The sequence below is a fragment of the Lissotriton helveticus genome, chromosome 5_1 (genome assembly GCF_964261635.1).
Source record: "Lissotriton helveticus chromosome 5_1, aLisHel1.1, whole genome shotgun sequence".
Classification (NCBI taxonomy): domain Eukaryota; kingdom Metazoa; phylum Chordata; class Amphibia; order Caudata; family Salamandridae; genus Lissotriton; species Lissotriton helveticus.
Window position 1 is genome coordinate 1,015,834,186 of NC_136065.1, and position 25,700 is coordinate 1,015,859,885.

Sequence of the window (25,700 nt, forward strand, 5' to 3'; positions counted from 1 at the left end):
TGCACTGATAGTAGCACTATTAATGAAAAGTGAGAACTGTAAAGACAATTTAAATGATGTTCCTCAAACTATTAATGAAGATGGCCTTCAGAAAGAATTATTGGAGAAAAAGGATGGATACCAATTGAATTCTAATTTATAAGACAGACTAGTGAGCAGAGTTGCTGAATGCTAAAGCATAGGTATTGTATTTAAATTAAACTAATCTCTGATGCATATAGAATAATAATTTTATAATCTTTATAAATTTGCATAAAGTTGGATAATTGTCAGTATTTTCATTAGCAATACATTCAAAACAATAACATATTTGTGATTACAAATGATAGTTCAAACCACTAAATGTAAACAGATGTCATGAATATTCAGGAAGAAAGACAAGGGGTTACATCAACTGAAGGCACTGCAGATGCATGCTACCTGTTTGCAGAAAGTAGAGTGATCTAGAGACCACTAGGTATTTACTCATGACTGAGCGAGATGAGATGAAATCGTAGAGGTAAGGTCAGTGCTAGAAGTAAGGGGATCCCATCGGAACCTGGTCGGGCAGCTATTGTTGGCCTAGATATGGAATCTGGCTGACCCAGGGAATCATGCTGAATTTGTAATTTTCTGACTCCAGGGAACATTTCAGCAACGCCCGCATGTTGTCTGGATTTCAGTCAGAACAGCAATATGCAGGACGTCAAGCGGGCATTCTTTGTATTTTATTTCACTTCCAGCTGAGCCAAAAAGCTAAATTAAAGAGATATCAGCCTTTCCTTTGTTAGCTTATTATAAGGCTGGTTGCGTTCTGGAGCCTAAAATAAAGCAAATGACACATCTTATCATCACTTCATTAGTGCTTAAGAGAAACTAGGCCTTGAAGGCAGGTTCTTGGCTTTGTTCAAATGCACATATAGCAAATGTGCAAGAACTTTAAGAATGCAACATTTATCTGTGTGTATGAATAATTACACCCATAATTTAAATGGCATGTACTAATTTTTTATTTAATTCTCTTATAGCTCTAATCATCCCGGTGTCAGAGCACTTATATCACACTCAGAAACAAACTAAATTATACAGTTGTGTAAATAGATGCACAGGAAATGTTACCTAAGACAATGAGGGTTATAAGGTGTAGGAATCATATATCATCCAAACTTGCAGATATTATTATCCCCTCAAAATTGCTGGGCACACAAAGATCTTGTCATCAGGTGTCCTAACTCTGCAAGGTATTTTAGAATGCAGCCATGTTGTAACCAAATAAGAACGCTGAAACGGATTTACTGGCATATTCGTCCTTGCTGCTAATTTCTTTGCAGCAGATTCAAAATAAAAGTATACATTGCCAGACACTGCTTTTCATGACTCCGCTCCTCACAAATCCACCTCCTTTCCTCTTCCACACCTTGACCCCGATTTTATGGGTTTCCGGAGTTATTTTGTTCCAATTCCCTCACTGGATAAGGTATACAATATGTATGTAGATGATTGTGAGAAAGTGTCCTCTTTCTGCATGGTTGACCCCGCTTTTTGCTGAACTGCTGATGTACTTTTACTAAGTGTGCCCGGGCATCTGCCAATCAGGTACCCAGGGTCTATGTTCTTTCCCTAAAACTGCATTGAAGACCAAACCCAAATGGCACCCACTGGCCACAGGTCAGCCCCTGGTAAATGGTACCACTGGTTCGTAGGGCACTGTGACCAGGGAAGGCCTCTAAGGGCTGCAGCACTTATTGTGCCAGCCTTAGAGGCCCTGTACCTTTACGCTCACACACTGCCTTTGCAGGCTGCGTGTTTTGGTGCTGAACAAAGTGAACAGTCCGCAAGGCACACATCCGAGTGCCATGCCTACAACCCACTGCCTTGGCATAGACCGGCCACCCCTTTAGCTGGGTGCACTATACCAGTGGTGAGGCTACAGGTGCATGAGCCCTGTACCCCTACAGTGTCTAAGCTAATTCTTAGACATTGTAAGTGCAGTAATGCTATTAAGAGTATATGATGCTGGGAGTTTGTCATTACGAATTCCACAGTACCATAATGGCTTTACTGAAAACTGAGAAGTTTGGTATCAAACTTCTCAGCACATTAAACCCAAACTCATGCCAGTGTGGGATTTAATGAAAAATGCACACAGAGGGCATCTTAGAGATGCCCCCTGAAAAATGACCTAACACTAGTGTTCAGGCTGAGTGGCTGCTCCTCAGCTGCCACCACCAGACATATTTCTGGACCCCTGGGTCGAGAGCCCGCCGCTCTCGGGCCTGAAACAATGCACATCCTGGGACGAGGTGCCTAGCCTCCTCCCCCAGGGTGGGCAGGGTCCACGAAGTGGAAGCTACAAAGGTTTGCCGCCTTTGTGAGCTTCCCCAGGCCTTTTGCTGCTTCCGGGAACTGGTCCTCGCCGGTTCTGACCCCCACTTTGGACAGGAGAACCGGCAGGAAAACCAAGTGAGGAAGGGAGGTGTGCCCACCTTTGCCAACCCCCCCCCCCTTCGGGTGGGGGAGGCGAAGTGAAAATCACAACTCTCAGTCCCCGCCATCTTGCAGATGGGGGGACCTAGCACCAAAGTGAGGCATATGCCCCCCTCCCACTGGAGGGTGGCATAATAGGGGGTGTACCCAGCCCAAGGAAGGGATTCATTGGTCCCAAACTTTTACTTACCTGTAACACCCCTAAATCTAGTATTTAGGGGCACCCCTGCATCTTGCCTCCTCAGACAAGCAACGACCAAGAAGAAAAGAAGAAGGACGAACAGCCGTGCCGAAGCTAAGAAGAGGAGGACGCCCACTCACTTGGCCCTAGCCCTACCGTCCTGTCCCCACCTCGAACCTGCAGAAGCAAAACCTCAAGAACCCCGCGGACCTGCCCTTCCTTACAGTAAAAAGACTTAGTCTCCCGTGAACACCGGATTTGTTCACCTGCAGACTCCAGCTCCGACAAAACCAGCGAGTCTGCACCACTCTCGCCCGTTGCCCAAGACCCAAGTTCGAGTGGCCCAACACCATGAGGAAGTCTTCCCAGCAATTCTCACCCGAGATCTGGTGATCTCTGACCTGCCTCAAATCTCCCAGCAAAGCCTTCAGCCTCTTTCTGGAGACTCCCCCTGACCGCACCGGAGCTGGTAAGAGAAACCCGATATCTAAAGACACCCCTGCACCTGAAGCCCCACAGTCTTGGGTGGCATAGCCGATGGCGTCCCAGCATCCCCAGGCATCCCAACTTACCTCTCCAACCGGTGGTCACCTCCAGAAGATCTTCGTCCCCGAACCTGCAGCCTTTGTTGAAACAGGAGAGTCTACAACAACACAAGAGTACCAGAGGGTCTGTAGGTAGTGTAAGTTAATAGTGCAAAACACCACAAGGCACAAAAGCTTCCTAACTGACTAAGAAATAGTGGTAAACTAAGACACCTTGGCAGATGGTCAAAGATACCCATCAGTCACCACTCGGAACCGCCCTTCATCATTTGGGATTCCTTTGAGACCATATACCCAGATGTACTATTCTCGGGGAAAAAGGTGACCAAGGTGGTAAATGGTCCTCTTAGCTGAGATAGGAGGCAGTATGGTCTTACCACTTCCCTACAAGGGTGAGTGGTAAAACGTGAGGTGACCAAAAAAGTGCAGTGCAAAAGAAAGAACGAATGAAAATAAAAAAATGGAAAAGTGCATTTAAAATTGGATGAGGGAGTCATGAACAATTTTATTCTGGTGATACTCGCTCTGCCAATATTAAAAATTGTCAAAACAGTTTGAAAATTAGCTGTCTAGATGTGGTACCAGGTCGACATGTTTCAGCAATGAGGGACGTATTTGTCCTTGCTTTCTTCAGGACCCAACAACAAATATTGCTACTGCAAAACAAAGTAAGATATACAGTGAAAAGTAAAAATAAGAAAACAGGTATAGAGACAAGCACAGAGATCACCTGAATGTTCTAGGTGTCGAGTCTTGTCTATTCTTACAGGTCATGTATTTCACTGAAAAGAGTCAGAAAAAAGGACTTAAGTGCCAAAAAGGCTTCTAAGACACACATCAACATACAAACACCACTAGGTTATTGCTCATAAACCTTAGTGTAGCCAAGCCATCATGCTGACATAGTCACTCATTAAAGTAGTGTCCTGTTTCAACGTTCAGGGATATATAATCAGAAACAGGAGAGTCCCCATTGAAACCAACAGGGCACCCGATGCCAAAACAGCACTCTGTACCCAGTCGCCCCTGTGCCGCTGTAGGTGCACGTTTTTGTGCTAAACAGGACCCCCCTTTGCCCTGAGCCTTACACCAGGAGCTTGGCTCCCAGCAGCCAGCAACCAGCAGCTTTGCTCCCAGCAGCCAGCAACCGGAGGCCCACTATTCCCCATTGGATAACATTGGCCTCAGCACTCTGCACCCGGCTGCCCTAGTCCCGCTGAGGGTGTAACAAGAGTGCATCCTTGACCCTGAGTAAACCCTTGTTCTTACCCCAGAAACTCAACCCCAAAGACCGATTACTTACCTGGTAACCGTTAACTTAATTTCTCTCCATAGGAACCGATTGCCTGTTTTCCTCTGGAAAATGTTGTGTGGAGTTGATTTGTAGGGAAACCTGGAAAGTTACATTTGTGCAAAACTGATTTACTTACCTTTTCTCTAGGAAATGTCTCAGTGTGATATCTAGGCATATCACACTGAGTAGAAAAAAAACTTAAAGAGTAATCTAAAAGGTAATTGGTACAATCATTTCAATACCTTGACTTAATTGTATCTCAAACAACTGCATTTGAACTTGCATTCACTGGTAAACACTGCATAATGTTTTGCAAAACATTTATTTCACTTATCTGTGCCAGGCTTGGCTTGGTTCTAGAAATAAAATAACTTATCAATATTTTTTATACAAACAAACTTGGTCTGAGTTCAGTCTTTGAGTGTGTGACATCATTTGCTGATTGAGTGTGTACAACAAATGCTTAACACTACCCTCTGATACAGCCTTACTGCTCGCTCACACTACCACAAATAGAGAGTACGGCGCTATCTACTTATACCCCTTCCTGCCTTCGGGGTTCCACTGGACTCCGTGCACACTATACCTCTTTTTGGTATACTATATACAGAGCCAGCTTCCTACAATGGTCATCAGATTGGGTCAAAGGAGATCACCAGGGTGCTAGTGTGGGCTGTGACTGCCATTTGAAAGGTCTGCGAACCCCCTCAATTGACCCTAATCTGCAGGATTCATATGGCAGAAAGAGGTTAGACATATTGCCCATTTATCCTTGGAATGTTTCCTTCCTCAGTGAGATGCCATCTAATGTCCTCACACCTTTGTTTCCTCTTCATAATGCTCTGCCGGTATTGCATTGTCAAGTTGGCATCTTATCCTGTGTTGATGTTTACCAACGTGCATCCTGATTTTCGGTGAATTCTAGCCAGCATATAGCAGTTCGTAAGGCGCTTTACACTTGTACTCATTGCAGGCAGTGCAATTTGTAGATGTGGATAATACTCTGGAGAAGGTATCATGCTGGAATTTCCTGCTGTTGTATGTCAGGTCACATTCCACAATGCTGGCACATCTGTGGTGTCGCTTAAATGGGGAGTAAAGTCCACAAGGAGGTCATCTAAAGGACTGCATCCTGGTGCATCCTTTATGTCAAAAGCTCATATATGTTCCTTGGGCTTTTCCAACTGATTATCAAGTGCAAATAGCTTACACTCTGCACCCAATTTAAAAGTAAGTTCTTTCTAGTGTACTAAAACATTCGGCTCCTCCCAGATTCATGGAACTTTACTAAAGTGTCATCTTTCTCAATGGCAATTGGTTAAAATGCTGGGCGAGGCAGTTCTACCAAACACTACTCATATACTACAAATACTGGAAAAGGGCCATGCACGAGAGTTCCAGCCGTCTTCAGTGTGTGGAGTGTAGGTCCTTCAGATGTTCAATTTATCTGAAGTACTACTCTTAACGCAGCCGACTCTCAGCTTCATTTGCCACTCTGCATAGTCTGTTCTGCTACTAGGCCTGCCATGTTTCTCCCACTAGAGGGCAATACACAGAAACCCCTGATTTAAATATAGGAATGCTATTATTTGATTTATCTTTTAGCGACGTACGTTATTTCCTGTTAGGTGTTGTGTGAGGTTTGGTGTGTCGAGATGGAGCAAGGATCAGGCACCACAGAGTCTCCTCAAGCTAAAAGGAGCAGCTATTTTTCCACATTCTCTAAAGCAGCAGGAAATGGGCTACTTGCTTTAGCTTCTTTGATTTACAGACACATGGACTGGTAAAGTAATACTAGTACTCAAGTAAAGTCCACATTTGTAAAGCGCACAATCACCCGTAAGGGTCTCTAGGCGCTGGGGGCCGTCGGGAAGATTAAGCGAGCTATTGCCCAGAGTCACATGGTGCTGGGCTAACCTGCCGCCGGAGCCGGGGATCGAACCGTGGTCCCCAGATTCCAGCGTCAGTCGCCCTGGCCGCGGCGCCACACCTCTTCCACTGGTGGCTCTCCCGGACACCGAGGGGGCGAGCTGGGGGTGTGAAGGTTTGCACTTCTCATTATGCAGCAATGTTCTCCCCCTTACATTCAGTTTGCAGATATACACACACTGTATATGTCTGGGTGTTTATGAAGGGATAATATTGTATTGACCAGCATACGCTCCCACAAATGCCAGGCTGAAGCCTCAAACTTGTGTCATAAATTTATTAAGATCGCCAGCTAAGCTTGATATCAAACTTATGTCTTGGAAAAAAGGCCTGTCACAAAATGGCAATTCATGTTGAACGTCTCCTGTTTCCCTGAAACAAAACTTTATTAAATTATCAGTTTCATCCATTTTGGTGGTATGTGCAGTGAACCTTTCACCACTGAAAGTTCCTTTGATGTCCGTAATTCTTGTCCTCCTACCAAAGACAGATATAGCATATTTGCTGGACATCTGTGACCAGGCCAGTGGCACAATGGAGTTGGGGCTGTCCGTCTAAGTACCTCAGACCTGCCACCTTATTTACTGCAGATGGTCCGATGTACCTTTTTTTATTGTTCGGGACAATCTGGAAAAGCCTAGTGATCCCAAACAGAAGAAATACAGAATGAAACCCATTCCCTGGGATGAAACTCTCAGGTTGTCAGGTCATTCGTTTTTGTTTTGCAAACAAAACTCCTGCTTTGGGAGCTTGTTTTGGTAAAAACAAAAAAAGTTTGCTGAGTAGCTGCATGATAAATGGTAGCCACTCAGCAAACTTATAATAACTTTAGAGGAGTGGCCATTGCAGCGGCTCATCTGAAGGCATAGAGAGCTGTACCAGGCAATCGGAGATCTGTAAATATGATGGACAGTAGTTCAGCAGGGTAGCGGAGGTTAATATCTCCACCCCCTGACAGGAGGTGGGCCACCTCCCAAACTCTAAATGAGGCCCTAGCACATGTCCTTTGGTGCCACATTGCAGTTTTTAGCACTTTACCAATGATATCTACCCACACCCCAACATACAGAACACAAGCAGCTGAAATGGTGGATTGTTCAATGAAGAATAATTAGATTGGTTCTTTGCTGTTTTCATTGAGGTCCGTCTTGCCCCCCTAGAGCCTTGCCTTGAGATGCTGGAGTGTATTTAACTGGAATTTACAGTCGGCTAAACTGGGGTGAATTTCACTGAGTACCTTACTGCTAGTCTCACTTAATTTTCCTTATACTAGTTATCGCTGTGATGTAGAATCGAAATTTGCCTAGCAGTGTAACGGTAAGTTTCAATTCTATTAAGGACACGGAGGCGAGGATTATGCTTTTGTACCTTCTTCGCTGTTTTATTATAAACGTCACAGCAGCCAAAACATACCAGGTAACAACAGCCCTACCTTAGAACAAAGGATATGGGCAAACAGAAAAACAATGACTATCAACTACAACTCCCATGAGTAGTTCCTGGCAGTCCATATTATAGTCCTTTCTTAGTCTCTACTGCAGCTAGACAGGACGTCCCCTTCATGACCACTTCCTCTTTCTTCGCGCGAGGCACGTTAAGTCATTACTGATCCTGCTTGGCACCATCATTTCCTATCAAGAAAAAAGGCCACAGCGTCAGCAGTGAAAGAGCATCCAAAGCACGTAAAAGCAACACTGTGCAGTCACATCCGCATAGAACTGGAAACCTAAGTACTTACTGCAGTACGGGCGGGTAATCTCCGCAGGAGACCGGGAGGGATAATCCTCGCCTCCGTGTCCTTAATAGAATTGAAACTTACCGTTACACTGCTAGGCAAATTTCGATTCTATGTCAGGACCGGAGGCTTCAGATTATGCTAGTTTAAAGCTTACTCACCACCAAATGAGCAATATCAATCACCGGTTTGAAATAAAACCTTTTAAAGGTGGAGTCCGAAGACCAATCCGCCGCTCTCATCAGATCCTCCAATCTGGCACCTAAAGAAAACGCTTTCGAGGCCATGGCCCCTCTAGCGGAATGTGCACCGAACTGTTTCGTGTCAATGCCTGCTTCCTGCATGATCCACCGTACCCTTCTGGCGATGGTGGGAGAAGAGACAGCCTTGTGCGGCTTTCGCAACGCGATTAGCAGCTGTCGTTCGCCCGGAGGGCGAAGTTCTACGGTTAGGTCCTCATAAACCTTTAGACACTGAGCCACACACAGTTTGGGAGAGTCCTCGAAGTATGGATAAGAAATCGACCTTGAAGCACACTTCGTGCGACGCCCCAACGTGAAGACCACCCCGTCAGGGGAAAAAACTCTCGCCGTGACATCCAAGGCACGTACATCCGATACACGTCTGCATGAAAGCAGACAGAGGAGCATTGCCAACTTCGCCGAAAGTTCCTTTAAGGACAGATACTTGTTCGGCGGCCACGACAAGAAAAGGTTAAGCACCAGGTTAACATCCCAAAGAACCGAATAACGCGGTTCCGGAGGCAAAGACAGGCGAATACCACGCAGTAGGCGACAGACAAAAGGATGCTCTCCTAATGGTGCCCCCGCCACTGGTTGGTGGCCCGCCAAGTTCGCTGACCGCATAGCATTGATAGTACGGTAAGCCAGACCTGCCGCGGCCGACTCCGCCAAATAATTCAGTGCAGGAACGACGCCTGCGACCAAGGGATCCAGGTCCCGTCGAAGACCCCAGCGGGACCACTTATTCCAGGCAGAGCAATACCGCTTTGTCGTGCTGCCTGCCCAGGCCTTTGAGAGGAAATCCTCAGCCGGTCTCGAAAGGCCCGGGAGCGACCAACGTCGCCCGAAAGTCTCCACGCCATGAGGTGAAGAGGAAAAACAGAACAAGGTGGCTGGACAGGATTATTCGTGAAACAATTCCCCAGACACACAGTCAATCTGTACCATGTGACCACTGGATTTAATTTCCAAACAAGTTTATTTTTCTTTTTTACTTTTATCAGCAATTTTTTGAAACAAAAGCACAAACAAAACCACTGTCAATTCAAAAGGTTCATATATACAGTATCTACAAATGCACACATTTACAAATTTACAACAAAGAATCAAACAAAAGATTGGTTAGACACACCAAAAGACAATAACATATGTATAATAATTCAAATAAATTGCAATTATATACAGTGCAGAGATTAGTCCATAAGCAAACAAACGGGCACCAGTCCTAGAGATTGAAAAAACCAAGTGACAGGCGGGGTTGAGATCGAAAACAAGCCTGCCTGTCAACGAAAGGGGCATCACTCCGTTTTTGGATCACACCCCCTGTCACTGTGAACCGGATCCAAAATACCACTGGTGTCCAGGCGCCCCATCTACAAACTGCACGCCTGTAGAATTATGAAATTGCGAGGCTTTTGGCAGACTTTCGTGTATCAGCCGACATGCTAGTCTTCAGTGTTCTCAAAACTACAGATCCCAGCATTCCTTAGGGGCTTCACTCCGTTTTTTGACCACACCCCCTGTTACTGTGAACTTGATTCAAAATACCTACTGGTGTCCCGGCGCTCCACCTACAGACAGCTTGTCCCTGGGAGAGAGTGAGCAACACGGACCTTACTGTGGCTTGATTACTTCATTCAGAAAAGTAAGCATTGCTATGCGCAGCGGTTTGTAACCAGCTCCGCTGCTGCCTTTTGACCCTGGCGCTTACAAAGGGTTTCTCTTTTTTCAGCGGGCCAACTTTAACTGCCGGCTTCAACTGAGGCCACTGACCGGCCGCTTCCCTCCCTGTGGTCTGCATAGCCAGGTAGGAACCTCGCGCAATTCGATCTTGGCGAGTGGGGGGGTGTTGTGCTGTGCACCCATGCCTAGAGATATATATTCCATACATGATTTTGTATCATCCATTTAGACCTACACGCGCAAAAAATAATGTGAGCCGCCCTGATACCCGCAAGCTTCTGAAGCCTGACACCACGCCTTAAGTCCTGCTCTGCGCCTATTGCAGGTATGATTCATACTTAGGACAGACCGTTTGCCTTTCATAGTGCGACCCTTTTAATCCCCGTGCACTGAGCACCTTTACATATGTCTTTTAGGTGTGAACACGATATACCTACGCCACGGCAATCTTTGTGCCCGCGTGCAGGTAAATATTTTCTACTTCTCATGGAGTCTGAGTAGGCATTCTACAGTACGTTAATGTACGTCTGACACCAAATTCTGTACTTTTTTGCAGAATCTGTTTCCCAGTCCCTGTCCTGAAGAGAACCTTGAATACTTAGGTTTGAAACGCGTCGACAATACCACCCTGTGGCTACAACAAAGGGTGCCGCTAGGATGTAAATTATACCACCACTCTGTATCCTAGCCTCGCAACCCTATTTAACATTACACCACAGGCTTTCGTTGAGAGGCAGGCTTGTTTTCGATCTCAACCCCGCCTGTCACTTGGTTTTTTCAATCTCTAGGACTGGTGCCCGTTTGTTTGCTTATGGACTAATCTCTGCACTGTATATAATTGCAATTTATTTGAATTATTATACATATGTTATTGTCTTTTGGTGTGTCTAACCAATCTTTTGTTTGATTCTTTGTTGTAAATTTGTAAATGTGTGCATTTGTAGATACTGTATATATGAACCTTTTGAATTGACAGTGGTTTTGTTTGTGCTTTTGTTTCAAAAAATTGCTGATAAAAGTAAAAAAGAAAAATAAACTTGTTTGGAAATTAAATCCAGTGGTCACATGGTACAGATTGACTGTGTGTCTGGGGAATTGTTTCACGAATAATCCTGTCCAGCCACCTTGTTCTGTTTTTCCTATTGTTGAGATCCGGGTTGGTCAGATGTAGGATCCGATACCTTTACTGTTTCACAATGAGGTGAAGAGAGCTCTGAGTGAGCAGGTGATGGAGCTCCCCGTCCGCGTTGAGAAGAAGCCGCGGAAACCGGGGGAGTAGGATTGGAGAATCCCAAGAAAGTTCCAGAAGAACCGGAAACCACACTTGAGATCTCCACCAAGGAGTCACCATTACCATCTCCGCCTGTTGGCGGCGCAGATGGGCCGCCGCTCTCAGTATCATCGAGAACGGGGGAAAAGCATAAGACTTCTCCCGGCTTCAGTCCTGGAGGAAAGCGTCCGGGGCCTCCGCTAAAGGGTCCGGCATCCAGCTGAAGAAACGCGGGAGCTGAAAGTCCAGACGAGACACAAAGAGGTCCACCGAGAACGGGCCCCAGGTGTCGTCTAACCACCTGAACACTTGTGGATCGAGTTTCCACTGACTGGAGTCCCGTGGGTACCGTGAGTGCCAATCTGCCACCTGATTGTCTTGGCCCGGCAAGTATTCAGCCGTTACCGACACCTGGCGCGCCAGGCACCAATTTCAGAAAACCTTCGCCAAATCCGAAAGGGCTTTGGAGCGAGGGCCACCCAAGTGATTGACGTATCGCACAGCAGAGATATTGTCCATGCGCAGCAAGACGCAAGAACGAACTGTGTCTTTGGTCCAGCATTGCACCGCGAAGGACCCGGCCAATAGTTCCAGACAGTTGATATGGAGTTCTTGTTCTTCGGATGACCAGGCGCCGCCTGTAGAAAACTCTCCACAGCGAGCGCCCCAGCCCGCACGGCTGGCGTCGGACTCTATCACCAAGTCTGGGACCGGACCGAAAATCGCCCGGCCATTCCGGGCTTCCATATGCGCAAGCCACCAATTCATTTCCTCCTTCACCTCGTCCGATAGGGGAACCACCTGATCGTACGTCAGGCCCCGTCGGAGGTGGTGCGCCTTGAGGCGCTGAAGGGCTCGATAGTGCAGGGGCCCCGGAAAGATTGCCTGGATGGAGGAGGACAGCAGCCCCACCACCCGGGCAATCTGACGGAGAGATGTGTGCAATCGCGAGATCGTTTGGCGGAGGATGTGGCGGATCTTTCCTAGCTTCCTTGACGGAAGGCGTAGGGTGCATTGCACTGAATCCACAGTGAAACCGAGGAACACCACCGACTGGGACGGAACTAGAACAGACTTTGCGCTGTTGATCACAAAACCTAGCCCCTGGAGTAAGGATATTGTTCGGCGCAGCTGCAGATCCAACTGCTTGGGACACTGAGCCATCAGCAAGATGTCGTCCAGATAGACTATCATCCGGATACCCTGACTCCGTAAAATCTCCACCACCGGCCGGAGAAGCTTGGTGAAGCACCAAGGGGCCGAAGAAAGTCCGAAAGGAAGGGCGGTAAACTCGAACACCTGATCCCCCCCACCGGAACTGCAAAAAACGACGGTGTGGGGGGTGAATGGGGACCACAAGGTATGCATCCTTGAGGTCCAGGCGTACCAACCAATCGGAAGCAGTACATCCCTCAAAAGATGGATACCCTCCATCTTGAAATGCCGGTAGACCAACCAACCGTTGAACTCCTTGAGGTTGATAACTGGACGCTTCCCACCATCTACCTTGTCCACCAAGAACAAGTTGCTCAAGAACCCCGCCGGGTGTCGAGTAGACAGGCAGATGGTGCCTTTGCGAAGCAGGTCTGAAACCTCCTCGTCGACCAGGCGAGCGTCCGCCGAAGAGAAAACGATAGGAGGAGGAGGTCTGACCTGTCGGGGCTGGTCGTAGAATTCCACGTGGAAACCTCGGACAGTCTGTAAAACCCAGGCGTCCGCCGTGATTGCGGCCCAGGCCTCTGGAAACAAGGCTAGACGACCCCCCACGCGGACCCTGTCCGCCGAGAGTACACTCACCGTTGGAGGAGTTCCCAGCCGTATTCTTGAATCCACCACGGCCACGGAAGCGTTGTCCTCTGGTTGGATAAAAGTTGTTGTAGTTCTGCGAGGAGTTATACTGCCCTCGCCCGGAGCCTTGATTTCTGTTGGTCGTTTGTTGACCACCACGCCGGTAGCGCGGCCCCCTCCGCGACCGGCCCCCCTGGAGAAACGCTGGTGGAAGACCCTTTTGATATTTGACTGGGCCCTATCTAGGGAAGTGAAGGTATTCACGAACTTTCCCAGTTCCTTGATAAACGGTTCTCCAAAGAGACCCCCTTGTGCCACTGCCCCCGCCTCAGAAGAGGCCAGATCCCCTAACTTAGGATCAAGTTTAATGAGGAGGGATCGTCTGCGCTCTGTGGACAACGTGCAGTTCGCGTTTCCCAGGAAAACCACCACTCTCTGCGCCCAATTAGAGAGGACTTCAGGGGAGATCGTCGCCCCAGACACTTTGGCCTCCTCAGCCATGTCCCAAATTTTTGTTATGTGGCCTATGGCATCTAACAGCTTATCCTGGCAAGCCCACCAGGAACGATCAATCCCTTTCCTAGGGTCCTTAACAAATTTCGCTAAAAAGGTAGCCATTTTTGGATCCAACTCTGGGTTCAAGGCAACCTTCCCCTCAAGCGTAGGCCTGGGGCATTCCCCGCGCAAACAGCTCCTCGCCTCCTTTTCTAAGGGCTTGCGGAGGCGGCCAGCGACAAACTTCGCCACCTTCTCCCCAGGGGCCCAGGCCGCTGACCTCGGGTGCATTATTTCGTCCGGGTCTAGCATACCTGAACTGTCCTGTGGAAGTTCGGCGGCGGAGCCCGAAGGCCGCCAAGAACGCTCCGACCCCTCGTCATCATCGGTGTCCGCCGGGCTGGTTGGCGCCGGAGACAAAGGAGCTGAACTTGCAGGGCCACCCGAGGGGCCCGGGGTCGGGGAGGACGTCGGGGTGGGATCTATCGCCTTCGCCAAGAATGCTTCACGCAATCGCTCGAAAGCGTCTTTATCCACACCACGCGGCGCACTCGACACCCCTTCCTTACAGGGTTTCTTAGGAACTGGGGGGGAACTCCCCGTCGGTGCCGTAGGATTAGCAGGGACCCCCAGGTGAGCTTGAGTCACCCTCTCGCATTCTTGTATGATACGTGCCGAGAGGCGCTCCTCCATAGGTCCCACAATCTCTGAAACACACCTATAAATAGAGCTATCTACGGCCTGGTAAAACTCGTCATCATTGAGGTAGCCCTGCGACTCCTCTTCCTCATAATACTCGTCCCCCATCTCCTCAGATGCCTAGTAAGAAGGGACTAAAAGTCTGCCTGAAGGATAGGGTAGCAGGCTATAGCCTGTACAAGAATTTGGGTCAGAACAAGCCTGCTCACATAAGGTGCCCAGCAGAACTGGGAATATAGGGTGGCACTCACCCCACTAGCGCGCTGGCCCTCTTTGAAAGACCGGGCCCCTGTCACCTCCCTGCGCGCTAGCAACTACTCACAGGAAGCCTTAAAGCGTGTAGTGCCTTTGGACGCCCGCAGGCGGCAACGCGGTAAAACCGCAATACAGACCCCAGGCGTGCGTCAGTAATATAAGTGGGGTTGGATACAGGCTCAATGAGCGTCAAGGTGAGGCGACCGGGCGACAATCGGCAGAAACGTTCTCCTCAGCGCGGCCCTCTGACGAGACACCGCGCCAAGGAGAACGAGACGGTCCGGCTCCCCCTAGCGGCCGGAGGCGGCCGAAACGGGCAAAATCGCGTAGGAGCAAGAAAAATGCTCCGCGATTGACAAAGGGCTCTGAAAAGGAAACCGAGCACAATAATCAACCCCACAATAAAGTAGAAACACAATAGGCAATACAAAACAACCCCAATAATCCACAATCACAAACCAATTGAGGAGAAAGGGGAAAACAACTTAACTGGCTGCGAAGCAGCGAAGAAAGAGGAAGTGGTCATGAAGGGGACGTCCTGTCTAGCTGCAGTAGAGACTAAGAAAGGACTATAATATGGACTGCCAGGAACTACTCATGGGAGTTGTAGTTGATAGTCATTGTTTTTCTGTTTGCCCATATCCTTTGTTCTAAGGTAGGGCTGTTGTTACTTGGTATGTTTTGGCTGCTGTGACTTTTGTAATAAAACAGCGAAGAAGGTACAAAAGCATAATCTGAAGCCTCCGGTCCTGACATAGAATTTACCCATTTCAGCAGAGCATGGGCCCAATAAATCTATCTGCAACATCCTTAGGGCACATTGTTCCGGACTTTGTTGTGAGACTGATAATATTCCATCCTTTCCCTGGTGGGCTCCTCAACCTCATGTCAAGAAACAAAACAAGAATGTTGATAGATCAGAATTGCCAATTGTGCCGATGGAAGGCAACCCACTGACAAACGTGAAACAGGAATTAATAAAAAAAATAAAAAAAACTGGCAGATACTGACTATAGTACTTCCTTTTTATCTGCTGTCTGAACTGATGGAAGAGCAATTCAAAATTGAAAACCCTTTTTTTTATTTTGTTCTTTCTACTGCTTGCTATCCTTGACCCCCACTGTGATCAGCTTTAAGCCATCACATGCTTAATTCTTGAGAAAACGGTTGAACAAGCCAGTGCAAAAACTCTGCAAATGCTTATGTAAGTTGGCTTCTCATCATTCATTAACTAGAAAGGTATAGGTTACTATTAACTGATGGCAGGATCTCTCCAGCATAAATGATTGATTCTAACATCACATCATCCCTACAATGATTCCCTCAGCTACATTAAATTGATTGGCTGCAGTTGCGATCCTCCTGATCCTGTCATTTCTTTCACGTACAGGGAAACATGGGCCACCCTGCTCCCAAGGATCCAGGGTATCTATTATATATCAAAGGAACAATGGTTTATGCAGACAATGTATGGTATACTTAATATAGCCTTATAACCCGCCGAAGAGGGCTATACCAGCTATTAAAGGCCCTCTCCAGCGTTAAAGGCCCGAGCCGAAGGCAAGGGCCTTTAACAAGGGAGAGGGACTTTAATAGCCGGTATAGCCCAGCTACGAAGGGCTATAAGGCTATTAGAACATTCTGCCACTAGAGGGCAGAATGTTCTAACAAAAAAGAACAAAGCCTTATGGGAGCGTGAGGGGATTGGAATCCCCTCAGGCTCCCTGAACCCTTTGTTCACAGCCAGAGCTGTGAACAAAGAAACATTGGAATGTTGGAGCTCCAGGCTTATACCAGCCATTATAAGCGCGGAGCACTCCATTGTTTTCAATGGAGCTCCCAGCATTCCAATGTTCTAATAATAGCTATGCACAATGGCAATAATCATGGGTTAAAGGATACTGAAAGAAAAAACAAATTATACAGAACACACATTAGAGTCTAAAAGCTGTTCTTGTAAATATTGCGACTGTATTATGATGCAGATAAAGAAAGTGTTTGGTGTCCCAAGTGAACTTAGAACCTGTATATCAAAGAGTGACACATTGTGACATACAGTAAAGTTTCATAATGTACAAAAACGACCATTCAGCAAATATACAATAATTATTCACAGCCTACAACTACTTGCCGAATCTGGCCTTCTCCGCTTCCGAAAAACACTAAAAACCTTCCTTTTTCCCAATTAATCCTTCTGTCCTACCCCACCCCCCCCTCAGAGTATCTTTCAATCTCAGCGCTGGGATGCCTTCTGGTAACCACGCACTTTACAAAAACGACATACAATACAATACAATACCTTCTGACACATTAGTAGGGGCTGAAAACAGTTTGTTTTAAGTGAGTGTCAACGGCGTTTTGACCCCACATTCAACAGGGGGTCTCATCAGGAACTAACAATGAGGGATACTTGAAGGAATAACAATAAATTGCTAAAGTGTTGATGTGCACACCAATCACAGGAATGACTCAAAACAGAGTTTGAAGAAAAAGTAGTTACTCACATGGGGCCCAGGCGCCCTGTGGGGGGAAAGGAGAACTGACAATTCTTATGGCATTTTGCCGCAGCACTCGTCCATGTTCAAATATAAAGTAAACACTTCAATCCGTGTTACAATTTAACTTCTGTGGTATCAAAGCGAGAGAAGTGGATGACTCAGCTCTTGTATTTTTCAAAAGGAATGGGCCGCCGTAGTCAGCCACTCAATGCAGTGAATGTTAATTGAATTGTAAGCATACCGATCTAAGGATGACCACCGAAGTCAGCCTCCTTCTGCCAAATGACATTTCTTTGGCAGCTATAAATATGCAACACTCCGCATCACCATCTCTGTGAAATGTGCTTGACAGGTTACACGTGAATGGTGTGGGAGCAAATTGGTGTTACCCCAAAATTTAGACATCCCAACATTTACCTTCATCAATCCTCCCACAATTACTGGATCAGAGACGGGGGTTGAACCTCAGTTTCATGAGACTATGTGCCCCAGAGCACTATCATTGAGCACAATACTGTACATTAATAATTTAGAGTGATTACAAATTAAGGGGGCTTAATCAATAATTAAGTTCTAGATCAATGAAAAGCTTGAGGAATTATTACAATAAAAAATAAAAAAAACTAACAGAATCAATGCCATGAGGGCTCTCAGATGCAGAGTTATATTGAGTGTGGAAAGGTCAGAAAATATGTTCCAAACGGGCAGCAAAATCAGAGAATAAATTGACAGCATCTATAGCAGCATCTATGTCTCCAGAAAATCGTGTGACTCACCCCTAAAATCAAGTGGGTTTTTATACACAATTCTTGAATAGAAAATAAGGTCTGCCGAATCATTGTAGTGTGAATGAATGTGTCATTTCTTCAGCAAATTAGAGCACTTGAAAAATAAACTTTATTACCTTAACACCTGAGCCCTATCCAATTTTCTTGAACAATGATTCAGCACCCTTTGTGCTAATGTCATCGAGATGTTCAAACAAACAAGTTACATTTACAGTGTCACACTATTCGAATGAATAATGTAATTGAAGCAGCAGATGATGTGGTTGCATGTTGCCAATTACATCCAAGTTGTAAAAAAATCACCATGAGCAGAACAATAACAACAATGAAAAATATTCTAATACATTGCAGCTTGACTGTGTTCTGTGGAACTTGTCGGGAGAGGATGTGCACATGCGGGGGAATCACAGTTGAGTGACAAGGATGACTTCCATTTTTGTTAAAACTACGCTTGCACAGAAATGTGGACTAACTACTAAAATGCAATAATAAATACACTTTTACACATCTTAGAAAACTTGTTTAAAAGGAATAATATAAATTCAGTCGGTAGATGTCAAATTGTGTGAAAAAACGTATTGCACGTTGTTAATCGTGCACAAATATATAAATCTCACAATAAACCAAGAATTCTAAAAACAATGGAATTGTAAATGTGATCACATAGATAATCTGCACAGGTGGCATGTACCTGTTGTATCACCTTTTTGATTGCCCCTATCACTTTATTATGCATTTTCAGTTTTATATAGCTTTAATATCTTCATTTAAGTGATGCCATTTTATGAAGCTTTATGGGACTAGTCCCTGAAATAAACTTACATACTACTATACTTCTATACAATTATTTTTACAGTGGTGGTCTGAAAATTGGAATGAGCAGTGTGAAAGAGAGTGATGCAAGAATCTAGTGAGCAACAAGATCACTTAATAACTAAATGGGAATAGGGGTGTATGTAGCAGCAGGTTCACGGCTAGACTGTTGGCTTTGGAGTGATTGGGTGACAGTGCTTTGAATACAAACCTTGGAAGAATAGAAGTCAGACTTCCTTCCTGCCGTTCTCTTTAGCGTTTCCCTGACGCCCTGAATATGTCCAAAGTCAGGCTGCAGAGTGGTCCATTAGGCCCAGGCTCCATGTTAGGGGGTGTGGCCAGCTGTGATGGTGAGCCTCGGGGGCAGGTCACATTGCACTATAGGGTGCCTGCTGGCAGAGGCATGATGCTTCCCAGACTGTCTGTGGCACAGCACAGTGACATAAGTCACTGAGCATTAACCAAGCATTTCACTTGAGCATAGACACATTTTCAAAAGGTCGTAGGTACAACAGTACAGTGCTCCTACGCTTGTCACTTAATGTACAAACGCCAAATAAATATTTTACAAATACTACATCACCAACGATATTCATATCGAACATGCCTACGGACACAGCCTCTAGGCACACAAGAATATGATAAAAAAATATGGAACTCCATCCCTTAATGTTATGGGCTTACCCTAAGGGAGGCGTATATCTTTTTTCTTGTGGTATTTTTGTACATATGTAAATACTATGGAACAATGAGAACAGCGTCCGCTGTATAAAAACGAAACTGTGATTGTATTGACAACTAAACTTGTTGATTTGAAGTAGCATTGAAAGTAAGGCTGGAGCCAAGCCTAAGGCACATAATGAACAATTATGTTGCTGTATGTTTCAGATACCATATGCAATGTAATGTATATGTAATCCTAAAGAAGCGCCAGGTCGGTGCGAAATGCAATAAGTATGCAGACGTATACGAGTGGACTACCTCTTTTACAATTTTGAAGAAATACATTTTGAAATCACTAACTCATTCAATAAGATGAATATTTTAATGTATGAGATATTTCGAACATTTGCTGTAAGAAGAATGATATTCATAAATGCAATATGTAAAACAAAATTAAAAACTCTTCCACACTTGAGAGGTTAGAGGTCCTCCATGGTTTCAGCGTGGGTTAGTGCCATGGTTTCAGAGTGGGTTAGTCCTTGCCTTTCATTCTATCACAATTCCTGAATACTAACGTCGACCTCGAATCTGGGGAACTGGGTTCGAGCCTCGGCAATGGTGCTGAACATCCTGTGATTCTGGGCAAATCACTTAATCTCCCTGTGCCTAACAAAAATGAATGTGTCCTCATGTAATGCAACTGGTGCTATGTAAAGCGCTCTGATACCGCATTCGGGTCATGTTCGCGCTATATAAAACTCTGTAAAATAAAAAAAACAAAAATTTAAAATGTAGGTTTATTATTTCGGGTCAAAATATGGAAATGACTGTAGTGAGCACACGCTGCTGTGGTCCTCCCCGTAACAATATGTAAGTTGACCTGGGAGTCTTAAGAAAATGTGACGGATACATATGTAGGTGATGTTAGTTGTAAGGTTTCTTTTGTTTGAAGAATCTGAAAGTCATTGATGTCGCTGTTTGTTTTTTGTTGTAGTCTCTGTAATTGGCCTCATCCCTCAAGGAGAAGAGTCTGGAAATGCCGAAAAACTAGCAGCATTCATTTGTTCAAGTAAGTACAATAATGACCAAAGGGATGCAGCTCTTTAATTGCTGGTCTTTTCGTCTTAATTAATAATTTAGGATCTCCCAGTAATGTTCCCTAATGGGGGTCTTGTATAGGTCTGGAGGAATTTCAAATTAGACTGGGGAAATTCACATAATTTTGGAAAATTTGTGATATGCTAGTTATGTACAAATCTGCCATTTCACATAATTATGCGCCATTCACAGACAAAATTTGCCTCACATGCATGGATACAACAGAACACGAGTAGATGTCGTTTATGGTGCTTTTGTTTTTAGGTCGACGACCGAATGCTGCGCTTGCGCAGTCTCCGGTGGGAGATTTAATGTTTTTAGGTATGGGGGCTTGAACCCGCCTCTCTCCTCCATTGGCTGGCTTCCTAAACGGAGGCCAGCCATTGGAGGAGAGGGACGTCACTCCGTTCAAGCCCCTTCTCTTTCGGATTCGGGGGCGTTTTTTTGCGTTCTTTGTACCTGTGACGTCATCCGTCACTCAGAACGCAAAAAACACGCCCCCCGATTCCGAAATTTTCGGAGTTGGGGCCGTCATTTTGCTGCTCGGTAAAACCCTTGTCTTATGTTACTTTGCTGCTGTATTCAGTAGATAAAGAAAAAGAAGTACGATCCGATGCCTCCGGTCAGGCTGTAGAATAAGCGCCCAAACTACTGTGTGGGGTCGCTTGCTTACCCGTTCGCTCAGAGATATTTGTGACATGATCAAGTAGGGTTACGGGTGGGTACCCTAATGGCTACTCCCTTACGTGAAAAGAGATCATGGAATCCATACATGTTTGCAAAAAGCTGAAGTTAGCCATCTTTCGTTTACTTTTTTTATTTAAAAAATATCGATGTCTATTATAATTTCATGGCAGCGGTCGGATGCCGTCCCTTTTCTACCTTCATTACTGAAATCTACCCTCCTTTACCCCTACGTCACATTTCGGAAACACGTCACCACCTTTCTCAGCGGCAAACAGAACACAATGACAGACTAATAATGTATGTGGTCTAATATGAGACGTGAGGCGACAACGGCTAATGAAACTACTGAGACCTGGCAGATGAATGTTGTCCAAAAGATTTTCCATTTTAAGATGACATTATTTTATTACTTAAAACAGGTTCGTGGTATCCTTCAACATTAACAATTTTCTCCTGTTGATATTAAACAACAATGAATATTTGTCCAACAAAAATATGAATGACAATATGAACTGTGAAGAATTTAAAAAGTAATCTGCTGTAATACAACAAATATATAATATGCTACTGCTTCTCAGAAGTATGAGCCCGTTCCTACAAGGACATTCCAACATGGTAGCGTGGCAAGCCATAATCTGAAACAAGTCTTACGATCGTTTGCGCCGTACGAAACAGAAGCAGAAGTTGCTCTGTAAGCGCCACCGTTGAGAAGACGTGAAGCTGTGGTGTGCTTGAGAACGGAGATCGCCAGTGAAAAGAGCAATCATGTAAGAACGGGAGAGGGATCTGGGAATCGGGGACGTGTGGTAAAGGGACGCATCGCACCTTTAATGTTCTGCTTCACCGGGGCATAGAAGTGGGCTCTTTTGGCGATGTCGGGACAAAGGAGCGGCGAGCAATGCTCTGCGCCTCACAGATCGCCATAAGGCACCGCGTGTTTACAGCTTTGGAAAAATATATTCGTTAACTCACGCTAGTCTCCGGGGACCTTTTCCGTCTTTCGCATCAATGTATGTTTTTGTGCCGTGAGAGAGGGTAGGAAATATGTATATGAGCGCAACAGATAGGGTATGCGTTTTGTTTCCCTGCCTATTAAACCCACATTTGAGCGCCAAGGTTCCAGGATAAGCCAGATGTTCATTGTAACATTGAATGGGTTATTAATGGCCGCCTCTACCAGAAATTGGATATTCCAGCAGTTTGTAGTATTTAGGGAAACGTTTGGTAATTCTTTGAAAAACCTGACGTATTGGACCTTCTTTACAAAACTCGAACGTTGTCTCCGTTTTGTTGCTAACTTTACCCTTCTATCAGTATAATAGTCATAGCATGTTATCAGATGGTATTTAGGTAAGCCTCAATTAGCAGCCGCTTTACAAACTAACAGTCAAGTGCTAATTGGTCCTCACAACCGAATATATGTTAGTCACCATACCATACGCCACTTGCTTATTCCTGTTCTATTCACCACATTAATGGTTCTTTAAATGCATTCAGCTAGTATCTTTGAAGGAATCGCCACATAGTTCGCAACGGCTTAGTCCATTCTGCTGTCTTTCCCCTATGAATTACTACAATTGTTCGAAGTTATTTAAACAAATGATTGGTAAATGAGGACAACTAATTAATTTGGGGATATAGAATCTTGGTCTGTCTTGCATGGCATGCAGCATTTTTGTGCTAGGTAGTTAAAAACAACCAAGGTGAAAGTATCGTCAACAGTTCTCGAATGTAAAATCTGATAAAAGCTTCTCTGACCGGGAACATTAGAGGTTCAAACATATACACTTGTGGAGTAAGTTCTGCATAACACCTGTTAAGTTCTGCATTATTTTAGCTGAAACATAGATTGATTATTATTATTATTGAAACCACAGAAAATCAATGAATATTTCTCCAGTTGGGCTTTAAATACTATGGGAGAATAAGTTAAAATACCGTTTACTCAAAAAGTCTCAAGCTTTAATAGATGGTCTAATGCAGTTGTCTTAAATTGATTGAAAGGTCTTTTGATGACTACAGCCCTGGGGTTTGCTCTTTGTAACCTGAATCAGTACTCTGCTGCTGTTTTGGCAGCTACCAAACTTCAGGATGTGTTCCCCAATTCTGATCTCAAGAATGATTGAGAGGTCCCTTTTACAACAGATTTAACACGTCTCAGTACATTTTACCCGTAATGTAATTCCTCGTCAGCTGTACCCGAGAACGCAGTCACTTCAAAAAGCAAGCAAAAGGACATACAACCAGAGTAGGCATCCCTCTCCACCCCAACCACTTTATTGATTCAGCATGTGCAGACCAGAGTAATTACACATTTGTGTCACAAAAAGAAATTACTTCTCCCTACAATGATTTATGGGTATTTGGATCCCCCCTAAGTGTACCGTTTGTGGCTTTGTCTGTGTGTGTGTGGCTCTGTCTGTGTGTGTGTGGCTCTGTCTGTGTGGCTGTGGCTCTGTGTGTGTGGCTGTGTGTGTGTGGCTGTGTGTGTGTGGCTGTGTGGCTGTGTGCGTGTGGCTGTGTGTGTGTGGCTGGCTGGATGTGTGTGTGTGTGGCTGGCTGTGTGTGTGGCTGGCTGTGTGTGTGTGGCTGGCTGTGTGTGTGTGGCTGGCTGTGTGTGTGTGGCTGTGTGTGTGTGGCTGTGTGTGTGTGGCTGTGTGTGTGTGTGGCTGTGTGGGTGTGTGGCTGTGTGGGTGTGTGGCTGTGTGCGTGTGTCTGTGTGCGTGTGGCTGTGTGTGTGTGGCTGTGTGTGGCTGGATGTGTGTGTGTGGCTGGCTGTGTGTGTGTGGCTGGCTGTGTGTGTGTGGCTGGCTGTGTGTGTGGCTGGCTGGCTGTGTGTGTGTGGCTGGCTGGCTGTGTGTGTGGCTGGCTGGCTGTGTGTGTGGCTGGCTGGCTGTGTGTGTGTGGCTGGCTGTGTGTGTGGCTGACTGTGTGTGTGTGTGTGTGGCTGGCTGTGTGTGTGTGGCTGGCTGTGTGTGTGTGGCTGGCTGTGTGTGTGTGGCTGGCTGTTTGTGTGGGGCTCGCTGTGTGTGTGGGGCTCGCTGTGTGTGTGGCTCTCTGTGTGTGGCTCTGTGTCCGCGAATACTCTCTACTACTCTCTAATGCTCACCTATTGCCATTGTAAATGACAATACCATTTATTTATGTTTTAAAAAAAAATGAAAAAAAATGTCATGAGCAATGCCAATAGCTCTACCTTTAATAATGCCGAGACCATTGCATTGTAAATGCTTGTTTTGTACTATTTTTTAGCGTGGAATGCGTTCTCACATCAACATTTGACACTAGGATACATTTCACGCAAAAATATAGTGATAAAAGGCAGATTTGCATTTTGCATAACACTACATAATTTTGCCGGAATTTCAGGTACTTAAGCAAAAGCAATGTAAGCAAAATTTGGTTGATTCCTGCTTTGCAGGTATGGGATGGTATTTACACAAAGCAGCTTGGGAGCACTCTTTTGAGAGAAATGCTGCAGTTACTGTACAATGCTTCATAAATTGCATCTTATACAACTTAGAGTATTTGAACATTGGCATTGATTTTCTAAATGTAAAAGGCCTATTGCCTATACTAGAAACTGCAGGCCACACTCTTAGGTGCAGGCCACACTCTTAGGTGTCCCTGGTCTGGAACTAAGTGCTCCAATGTGAATCTGTATAATGTTGAATGTGAACTCAGTAAGCAAAAGTGCAGTGTGCCAATCACTTGCAGTCCTGACTTCTTTCTCAGGATTTCCTCGCAACTGACATTTTATGGTGAATGAATGAACACACTTTCGCTGTAATTGCGTGATTTATTTGCTGCTTTTCCACACAAACCTCTATATGGTTTATCCAGATGTGCATGCCTGGAGGTGGTCGGGCTCCAAGATTGCCACATGCCTTGCGAGTTCTGGTGCTGTTCTACTATCAGGGGTGTCTGGACTGGGGAGAGTAGAGTGGGGATAAGGTCTGCCTCTCTCAGGAGCGAAGTGAGCAGTGCTCCGATGGAGTGGCTCTGTGGCACACGTGGTGCAGACATCCCGCCTCATGAATCAGAGGCCCCTGTGGGAAATAGTGAAGTGTACCACGGCGCCCTGACAGTTCTTGTCGGACCAGAGGATCGCTGCTAGTTATCTGTAAGGCCCACAGGGCATATGAGTGCTCAGGTGAAGCTAGCATCCGTGATTATCTTCTAGGGACCAGAGACGTCTGTGGCATGAGAGATGGAGCAAGTCACTGACGCAAGGGTGGTGCAGGAGGGCACGCCAGGTAGGCACTAGCCATTCGCTCCTTGCACTGTGACGATTGGACTACACTGGCACTGTTGAGACCAAAGCAAGAGAAGAAGGCGGGGACTTTATCTCCCAGAATCGCTTCCTCCAGGAGGAAAGGCTGGAAAAGGAAAGGTGTCAATGGCACAAAGTGAGAGGCTGATAATGAGTACTTTTGATAATGAGTACTTTTAAAGAGAGGCATGGTACTGTACAGCTGATGCAGACCAGAGTATCCTCTGTGCAGTTGACTTTGGATTCTCCTGTGAGCCGTATCTCCAAGACTGAATGGGAGAGAGGAGACTTGCGCCAA

At 45.7% G+C, this 25,700-nt stretch overlaps 1 protein-coding gene across 4 annotated transcripts in view; it reads left to right on the plus strand.

The window, feature by feature from the left end:
- UROS (uroporphyrinogen III synthase) overlaps positions 1-25,700 on the plus strand; it is a 598,542-nt gene that overhangs the window by 423,494 nt on the left and 149,348 nt on the right. For all 4 annotated transcript variants that reach the window (XM_078643517.1, XM_078643516.1, XM_078643519.1 and 1 more), the window contains one exon: positions 20,339-20,413. In XM_078643517.1, coding sequence (XP_078499643.1) covers positions 20,339-20,413 — 75 coding nt within the window. The remainder of the gene's footprint in view (positions 1-20,338; positions 20,414-25,700) is intronic.